The sequence below is a fragment of the Betta splendens genome, chromosome 6, assembly GCF_900634795.4.
Source record: "Betta splendens chromosome 6, fBetSpl5.4, whole genome shotgun sequence".
Lineage (NCBI taxonomy): Eukaryota > Metazoa > Chordata > Actinopteri > Anabantiformes > Osphronemidae > Betta > Betta splendens.
Genome location: NC_040886.2, coordinates 701,605 through 712,010, shown reverse-complemented (window position 1 = coordinate 712,010; position 10,406 = coordinate 701,605). Strand labels below are relative to the sequence as shown.

The following is a 10,406-nucleotide window of genomic DNA, read 5'->3' as shown; positions in this document are numbered from 1 at the left end:
TCCTGGGCTGGGTCGCGGGGGCAGCAGTCTAATCCAGTCTAAGCAAAGAACTCCAGACTTCCCCCTCTCCAGCTCTTCTGGTGGGACCCCAAGGCGTTCCCAGGCCAGCTGAGAGACATAGTCCATCCAGCGTGTCCTGTCGCCACACCAATCTGTCTGTCAATCTCACACTCCTTCCTTCCCTCACTCGTGAACAAGACTCCAATATACTTGAACTCCTCCACTTGGGGCAGGAACTCTCATCCAAAAGAGCGCTACCGCAGGTCATTCTTCCCCACAGCCATCAGACTATACAACACAGCACTACAGTGACCGACATTATGTACCCACATGGTGTATTTCATTTGTTGTTGCTGTTGTTCTATCATTGTTTTGATACTCAGTGGTATTCACTGGTTATATTATTATTTTTGTGCAATATGAAAATGTTTTGATTAACTTTTACATATATTGTTTTGTTTTACTTGATTACGGTTTAATTTTTTCTTGCATAGTTAAAACTGCTACCTGTTCTTTTTACCCTTCGTTCATACTGCTGCAGTTCCCCCTCTTGTCCACGCGTGTGCGCTACGCCGCGTTGACGTCAGTCAAACGACGTATGAACCTTCTAACTCGCACTCGTCGACACAGGAAACTGCCTTGCGCTCTTGTTTTTTTCCGAAACACTGTTAATTCGTCTTTGTTCTCCAACTTTAATGCTTTAACACACACTAAACGCACTTGAACATATACTAACGTGGCTGTTTACCGTTGTAGGACGCGCGCGTCTGTAGCCGCTAAGCGCAGTTTCCTGGCGTGTTCTGCTGCGTAAGCCTGAAGGCTCTCCGCCATAGTAATGAATTACTCTGACTACGATTCTGATGGATATTCGTCTAATGAAGACACAGACTACGTCCCGTCAGGTGTGGACTGAAGCGTGGCGCTGGGTGAATTTAGCCATTTACTGTTCTGCAGGCGAATGCTACGTGTTAGCTGCTAATGTCATCTTAACGACATAATTGCCGAGCTCTTTAACAGAAAACCCATGTCGCTGGTCTGATGTTCGGTTACTGTCGTTAACGTTATTCATTTAGCTGCTCATAACAAAACATTGGGTCTAGAAAGTAGTTTTACATGTGCTGTATCACCTCATGTTTGTTGGCCGTTTGTTTTGATCTCTGTGTATTTACATCATGTTCCTTTCACTGCTGTGTTCAGATGACAACCTCAGTGAGGATGACATCAATGAATGTGATAAGGAAGAGCCTCTGCACGAAGAGGACAGTGTCCCGCACCCAGACAGCATCGGCAGGAAGAAGAGGAGAGAGGACACGAGAATGAGGTGAGAGGCCGTGACAGACGTCGGCAGGCGCCGTTGAGTGACAGTAGCAAACCCCAGACACGAACGGAGCAGTAGACGGTTAGGCGTCCGTGAGGTTGGTCCCATAAAGGATCACCCGCTCCCGAGCCAGATGATCACTTCAGCTCTTTATAAGTTGAGCTCCACAAAAGCTAATTTCTGTCACTGCAATACAATAGATGTGTAACAGACTTCAGTGTTCTGATGCCAACTATAAGCAAGGTATCAGACCAGTTTGGCTAATGTAGTAGGTGCATGGAAATGATTGGTTTACAGAATGTTCCACTTACAACTTTTACTAAAATCAGTATTCATTAGTCATTAATAGTAAGGTTATGTATGTCTTTATACCCATAGCTGCCAGCAGCAGTGATGATGTCGCTTCTAAAAGTAGATTAAGTCAGTGAGAAACGCAAAGCTAGACAGCGTACAACCAACAACCAAAGCAAGCTTCACCTCTGTACAAACAAACCTGCTTTTACAGACACATACTTGATACTGAAAGAGCAAATCATTTGCACAATTGCAAAGTTACATAACACATACAAAAGTACAATTTACATGTGACCTTTAATTTGTGTGTTGCGCAGGTGTTTTTAATTTCTATATGTTTAATTTCACAGTTTTGCCAAACTGGTTTCATTGAATGAATTTAAATAGTAGAGTTGTACAATAAATCAGCTTTCCATTATTTATTAACTTGACTATATATATATATGTATGTCTCTGGGGGTCTTTTCACTGTTACTCTTCAACTATTCTACAGGAAACGGAAGAAAGTGGAGGTATTAGATGGCAATTTAGCAGCAGACACAGACAAGACAAAGCCACCTCAGGAAGCAGTGAACAAACCTGCAGTGGTGGAAGTGGATGCCGAAGCAAGACTTCAGAAAAAATCTGATGACCTGTGGGCAAGTTTCTTATCTGATGTTGGATCCAGACCCAAATGCTCTGCCTCTGCATCAGAGTCAAGTGCTTCACCAATAGTAAATAATTTATAATATCAGATTATGATGCTGCTATAGAAATGCCATGTCTGACAGACATCTTTCTTTCTATATATCCTCAGGGTAATTCTTCTGTCTTGAGTGTTTCTTCTTTGAGGACAGAAACAAAAGCATCAGAACCTTCCAAAGTCACTATCACCAAAGTCTTTGACTTCGCTGGAGAAGAAGTTAGGTATGAAACTACCACCCATTTATTAGGTCAAATTTAAAGCAGCCGTTCATTGAAACTAAAATACTTAGTAACATAGAACATTAGATAGAGATAATAAAAAAGGTCATTATTTTATATTGGTTTCTTGTTTCAAATCTTTTTGTGTCTTAACCAAGTTAGTGCAGCCCCCATACCCCCACAATATAAATGTAAAATTTCATTCAGATTCTTTGATTATTATTGGTCATCCAAAATCCATCCACATAGTAGATACCAGGTGATGGAAAATACATTGGCATGCAACATAAGAGAAATCTGATTTATTCTTTACACCAGACTTATTTTGGAGGCCAGGTACAAAGATTGTATCTATACAGAGGCATGTGACTGCGGCAGATCTGTTGACTGTTGAGTGTTAAAATACACATGCAGACAAACACAGCTCTCTTTCACGCACACATAGCAATCTGACCATATTCAATAAATACGTGATGAAATTTAGTAATGTCTTATGATGATGATGATGATGATGATTATTATTATTATTATTATTATTATTGTTATTATTTTCTATGTGGAGACTTGTTAGTTTGAAACAATTACGTCCGTGCAGATGTTATTTAAATAACAAGGCTGCAACCTTTTTATTTCTGAATAAGGACACAACAGTGTTTAAAGCAAGTGGATTGTGAATATGTCTGTTAATGTTTTAGTCCTAACACACACTATACAGTCAGTATCATGTCTCCTACTGAAGCCTCAGAGTTGGTTTAACTTGGGAACTCGCTTGTAAGCAGCTTTTAGCCACTGTAGAATCATATTATTAGATCACCGTTTTTGACCTCATACATCTGAATGAATCGGTATCATGGTGACTTAACTAATGAATGGTGAAAAATCTCCCTTTACTCCAGTTCTAATTCTGAAATACCATAGGGATAATAACAATAATATAACAAAAATAATAATAAATAACAAATCGATGCAGCTAAGTTTTGTCGATTTAAAGAGATTATATGGCAAATGAAAAACTTGAAATCAGAAATACCTGTCTTTAAAAAAAAAAAAGCAAGACTATGAAAAGTGCATGAAAATCTGCATCTCTGTTTTGCACCCCCTGAAATTGTGGTTTCTCTATGTGAGTGTCTCTCAGTCTGTCAAGAAGCCACTGCATCTTAAATGGAGGGACTTTGTAATCTGTGTCTGGTGTTTAAATTTATCACCTAATAATCTGGACATGACCTTCATTCATTGTTTCCATGTGAATGACACAATGACTCAAACTCAACAAGCATAAACGTCACAAATGCTTAAGTTGAAAAAAAAAAACGCCCAGTCTAAGGACTTGAGTGTGTGTGGGCTGGAAAGAACATTGTCACCTTTAAACTCAGGCCTCTGCAGTGGATCAGACCAAGTATTCCAAAATCCCTTAACCTTGTGTAGCTAAAAGTAAGAACAGTTTATTTTGGCCTGGGACACACTCTGTGAATGTCTAACAGAAGCTTATGGTGTTTATTTAACAGGAAAAAATACAGAAAATGACCATAGAATGTAACATTGACATCCACATCTACCAAGGAATGTTGTTTACATGTTTGTGGACTTTATTGAGAAATGAAATGTGGTTCTGGATAGAATGGATCAGTTGATTATACATGGTACAGTGTACTCTGTAATTATGACAGGAGAATGCTTCTAGTCTTTGACATTTGCAAGTTTTCTTTATTCTTTCAAACATAAAAAGCAGTTGATCTACCAACACACATTCAATTGACCTAGTACATGCTTGAACGGAGTAGGAAGAAGTTAGACTTATCTAGTTCTACCTCATGACCTCACCTTTTAATCAGTGTTTAAACCCATAATTGTTTAACCACTCATACCAATTCAGTGTTTAGTTTATGTTTAATGACATTGTTTAATTTATGTAATTCAAATTCAATTCTTCATCCAAATAGAAGACGGTTCAGTCTCCCTTTTTTTTTTTACAGTTTTAACCTGTGATCCACCTTCTTGAAACCCATAATGTTTTACCCACTCATGAAGACATGAAACGCACTTGTTACCATATTTACGCCTCATTAATTTTGCAATGCTGCTGTCCAGTGGTGTTGCCCCGAACCCATCTTTCAGAGTTCAGTGGTTTCCTGCCTTAGATTTTTCCTGTTCCGGACAGAACAATTTACCAAATTGGGGGAAAAAAAGGGAACCAAGCAGACTTGGTGGCAAAGTCTACCTTGAAGTATTTTCTCAACGTCAGGCCTCTTTAAGACCTGGGTCCCTCGTATCTTGAAAAAACTTCACTCTGTGATCGCACTCCGCCTTTCAGAAGCTGTCTTATTTTTTTGTACCCTTCTCTTGGTGTGGACACAGATCTGTTCCACTCAGAACTCGGTTCCACAAGCCAACCTTGTCTCACCATCAAGAACAGCCTTTAAATCAATTGCCCTAATTAAATTTTCTAATTTTTTTTCCCAATAAATCACAGCAAAAGGATTTGGACATGCAGTATTTACACACATTACAAAGCATTATAGTAAAGAATTATTACAGAATGTTAGTATACACCACTCCCACAATGTTCAACCTAATTAATCAGCCTGTTCTTGCCTATATCTTGATTGATACAGGCACTTATTTTTGTTTTTAAACACATCAATTCTATTACAATTTTTTATGTCTTCACTTAATTTATTCCATAGTTTTATTCCACTTATAGAAATACAAGTCTTTTTTTGGTTGTGTGTATAGCATGAATTTAGAATTTCGACTGTCCCGTTAAATTATATTCCCCATGTCTTTCTTTAAACAGTTTTTGAATTCCACAAGGTATGAATTTGTTCCTGGCTATATACATGAACACAGCAGTCTTGTATTCCACTGAAGACTGACTGTGTGAAAGCGACATTGGTATGATCCCTATATCCCATCTTATGCACTATTCTTATCGCTTTTTTTAACAATATACAATGGTTGAAGTGTGCTTTTGTATGTGTTTCCCCAGTTTTCAACGCAATAGTCTAAGTATGGTAAAACCAGTGAACAATACAGAATAAGTAGCACTTTCCAGTCCAAAATATGTCTAACCCTTGCCATTATATATATATTTTGTGGGCCGTCACGGCGCCAGGGCATTACCAACTTAGCATTTTAATTCCTGCACCCGGCTAGAAAAAAAGGCTGGCTGCAAGTCTTGTTTTGACCACCAGGTGTCACAATGTTGTTTCTAAATTTCTAGATGACTGCAGCTACAGCAGCAGTTCATTCTGTGTCTTTACCAAAAAAACTGTCTAAATGCATAAAGCCCCAAAGAAAAAGAAGTTCTACTAGTTTAATTTAATTATAGTATCTAATAATTCTTAACACAGAGAAACCTATGAGGCAGATGATCCATCTGTTTCTACTAGTACTGTCGTTGGGTGAAATCTGGGACACCTCAACAGTTTACTTTACACGTGCTATAATAAATCTACGGCTCCAGTGATTACTTTAAACTTTTAGCTTCTGATGTAGGCTTGTTTTTCTACTTCATGTGTTGCCTGTAATTTGCATTAGCAGATGCATGTTGAAAGTAGCATATATGTAAGTATTGTGTATCTCCAACACCAAACTGATTTCATGGTTGTTCTCCTGACTCCTGAACTCACCTTCCAGCGTCAGGAGCTCAGAACATGATACAACTGTATCAGTACCATTAGCCCTGTAGTAATAATGTCACTGGTCTCTGGTGCAAGACTACAATAATCAGCCACTGTAAATGTGTTTTAGCCATTAGACATCTACATCTGTACTGAAGTTTGACTCACTTTTTTTGTTAGGGTGGATAAAGAGGTGTCTGCAGACTCCAAAGAAGCTAAAAGCTACCTGAAGAGCCAAGAGAAGAACAGAGATCAAGCGGAGATCCCTTCACCCAGTAAAGTATCTCTTCCTGGTCCCAGGTACTTACACACATCCAATATCAGGATAAGGTGTGTGCGTGCACGTGTGTGTGTGAAAGAGAGAGAAAGACACTACTGGAGCTTCCTCTTGTCCACTTATTAAGTGGAACGTTTCTTTTCTTTAGTCACTGCTCCCTACTCCCTTTAGTAATCTTTTTGTTGCCATGGCAACAGATAACTAGGGATTTACGTATCTTGTGTACAAAACCCCAGACAAACAGGAAACGGTTGTCTAATGTGCAGGAAGTTTAGGATATTTATCGCAGTCCTTTGTGTGTGTTTGTACGTTTATGTTTGTGCTGTGAGGACAAATCCTTTTTGTTCTTGGTGAGCTAATATGAGTCTTCACAGGGTTGTTTGAGTACTCTAGAATTAAAGAGTTTAAGTTGGAACGTGGGCGGCACGGTGATTCGGTGGGTAGCACTGTCGCCTCACAGCAGGAAGGTTCTGGGTTCGATTCCCGGAGGCAGCCCTGGTGCCTTTCTGTGTGGAGTTTGCACGTTCTCCCCGTGTTTGTGTGGGTTCTCTCTGGGTTCTCCGGCTTCCTCCCACAGTCCAAAGACGTGCATTAGGTTGATTGGACTCTCTCCATTGCCCGTAGGTGTGGGTGTGTGTGTGAATGGTTGTCTGTCTATGTGTTCCCCTGTGATGGACTGGCGACCCGTCCAGGGTGTACCATGCCTCTCGCCCGTAGCCAGCTGGGTTAGGCTCCAGCACCCCCGTGACCCCGCACTAGGGAGTAAGCGGTTCAGAAAATGGATGGATGGAAGTTGGAACGTATTTTATATGATTGTCGGCCCTAGAAAGACAATGTGTGAAGTCTTTTCCAGCACAACAGGAAATAGCCATCAGCAATAGTAATTAATATGACTTATACACACAAAGTAGACATAGTATTTCATCAGTTATAATCAGTTAGCTGAGTTACCAGTTATGTAACATCACAGTAGTGCTGCCATAAACACTACCGTACAGTGGGCCCTGTGATCTTTCAGGAAACCTTTTAGTTCAGTCTTTCTTTCCTTTTTCTGTCCGTTGAGTTTGTGCCGTGTCTTGGGTCTCCACCACTTCAGCAGTCATTGTATTGACACACGTGAATATGTGAAATGTTTTTTTTGATTGATGCCTCATTCTTTGCACAATTTTGATTACTGCCCACTGTTTAAATATTAAGGTATATTGAAGTATTACTTAATATAGGTATGTTCAGGTATTATTGTTGTTGTTTGCATAATTATTTCTGTTAACTCTTTCTATTGTCCTGTAAATTGCTGTTAAAAACACTATATAATATTTTCCCATTGTGGGGTAATAGAGTCGTATCCTATCCTATTCAAACTGTAATTTTATAGGAAATATTTACATCACAGTTCACTGTGCAAGAACCTCTGCTACCCCGAGCTATTAAACCAAGGTCAGGGCAACATATACCCAACTCCGTCTGAGTAACTGGGGTAGTATAGGAATTTACTTTTATGTTTAAATCTATGTTACACAAGCTATAGGCAGCTGATGAGATAATCACAGTATGCGTACATATATACATTTATGAATATATGTGTACGTATGTTCTGACTCCTAAACATGATCTGTATAAGAAACTACAGTTGTTGTAGTAATAATACAGTTCTTAGCTCCATAAGCAACACCAAAACCTGAATAATTCCTTTTGTCACTTCAGGCTTTGTTATCTGTGCCGAGTTCCAGAAATAGTTAATTTTTAAACGCGTCTCTGATTTCTGCTCACTCTGGCACAAACAATAACAGCTGTGCTACTGTTAGTGAGATGACCAGACTGTAAATGAGCAAAACAGACATAAGCAAAAGCAATGAAGCTTCTGGTAAGGAAATGTTTTATTGTACTACTCTTTGTGGAAGGGCACTCTGTTGTACTGCATGCCTGAATGTTTTTCTGCTTTTGTGTTGGAAGCGCCAAACGACCAGCAGGCATGTCCAGCGTCCTGAATCGCATTGGGGGAAAGAAACAAAGGATGAGCACTCTGGAAAAGTCTAAGATGGACTGGGATGCATTTAAATCAGAGGAGGGCATCACAGAAGAACTGGCCATTCACAACAGAGGCAAAGAGGGGTAAGGCTTCAAAGCTATTTTTGGCTATTTTATCTAGAATTTAAAATGGTAAAAAAAAAGTAACTGCTGGACAGTAGTAAGTTTGAAGCATAGTAAATCCATGATTGATGACGAGATGGAGGAACCTCAAGGAAATTACGTCTGTGTTGTGGAATTTAGAGCGGGTTGAGTTAAAATAGGGAAACACACACCGACTTTCAATCTGCTACTGATAAATCTGTTATAAGAAGTGTAACGGCCGCTTTTATAATCCTCGTCCTCACTGTTTTTATTCTTTGCTTGCCCTTGTGATGAAAAAAGCTCTTCTGTTGCTTTTGTGTGTTTAGGTATGTGGAGCGGAAGAACTTCTTGGAGCGGGTCGACCATCGGCAGTTTGAGTTGGAGAAAGCAGTGCGACTGAGCAACATGAAGCAGTGACAGAGACTGAATATGTTGCTTTCTTTGCCTCATTAATGACTCAGCTCAGACTGTGGCCTGTGGACCTCTCCATTTCAGGATTATTAGTCTGGGTTTGTGTGTTGGCAGAGCGTTAAACATTTCTTTGCTTCTAGCCACATTTCAAACATTTACACTGACGACAATGATTGGGAGCTTGGGTCATTTGTTTCCTCTAAGGCCTAATGTAGGTCAAGGCCTAAATATTCTGGCTTATTATTACTATTTTCTTGGCTTTTAGTTTTTTTTTAATCCATTGCTTCTGTCTGTAATATTATTAAATTATAAATATCTTGTCCTCACTAAGTTGATAACTGAGCTCTAACCTTATTTCACAACTCACACTTATTCCATGTATCAGTTCAGTTATTATAATAATTATTATTATTATTACACATGCATTGATGTAAGGTGGACTTTACTGTGAATCCAAATATTTTCCTCATTACCTAATTATTGGCAGTACCAGCTAGACCTACAGTATAACTCTGACCAAGGTTATATCATGTGATGCATGTTTTATATTTAATTTTTTTAATAGTGTTAATAAATCAATATTGTAACAGTCTGTTAATTAATAAACCTTTAGGACCTTTAGATTAGCTGTTGCTAAAAAACGTGGGTCATACAATCTTATGTCCTTGTGTGTTTGGCTGCTCATCAAGGCCATTGTTAGCTAGATTTCTCAGGGTCAAACTAAGACTGTTAATGCTTAGTTAGTTAGGTTAATGCTTTTTGTGATGCCTCTTAATTTGAAATTAGTCCTACAATGTAGATCACCCTGAAACACTGACCACATGATAACAGTACTGTCATCCTAACCAGTGCTACAGTTCATGTCCGAGCAAGAACACCAGATGCACCTGTGATGGACAAAATGGTAGAATGTAGTTAAAACGGAGTGTTAGTGATGGAAGTGTGTTACTGTTGATACACTTCTGCTTGATTTTTGCAAATATTAAACAAGCACACATGTGAAATCTGTTGGTTGATTTTTTATTTTTATTAATTTTTTTGCTGACATGTCTCAGCATCAGCTGTATAATAATAATAATAATGTCTTTGCGACTGTCGTGGCTAATCACCTTCTTACTGTGACGAACAACATTTATGTGTTGTGCACTAGGACTTGTTCTTCTAAAAGGCCACACCAACAGTTACTGTTGATAACAAAGTTTGAGTTCTGTTTAATAACAGGAAGGTTATTTGGTTTTCATCACAGAAGTGTCATGGAGCTAAGGAAGGATGTACTAGAGACAGATATCCTGTAATTTAATGTTGTTTTGTGACCTACAGTAATTAGGTCTAAGCATTGACAGCAGGGATGAGCCTTTTGACAACTCTGACATATTCACAGTTTATGACGTCTATGTAGCACTTAAAGTTTGTAATTATTCAGTTCAAATCCTCGTGTCAGTGTGAAACATGCCCTAACTGATAATTACTG

The 10,406-nt window shown here is 38.9% G+C and overlaps 1 protein-coding gene across 1 annotated transcript; it reads left to right on the top strand.

The window, feature by feature from the left end:
• The first annotated feature begins 592 nt into the window (after positions 1–592).
• On the top strand, positions 593–9,939 carry cfdp1 (craniofacial development protein 1). The gene is made up of 7 exons (XM_029154428.3): positions 593–902; positions 1,198–1,321; positions 2,106–2,325; positions 2,409–2,518; positions 6,316–6,435; positions 8,366–8,524; positions 8,851–9,939. The coding sequence occupies exons 1-7, from the start codon at positions 836–838 to the stop codon at positions 8,939–8,941; spliced, it is 891 nt and encodes a 296-aa protein (XP_029010261.1). The 5' UTR covers positions 593–835; the 3' UTR covers positions 8,942–9,939.
• The last annotated feature ends 467 nt before the right edge of the window (positions 9,940–10,406 follow it).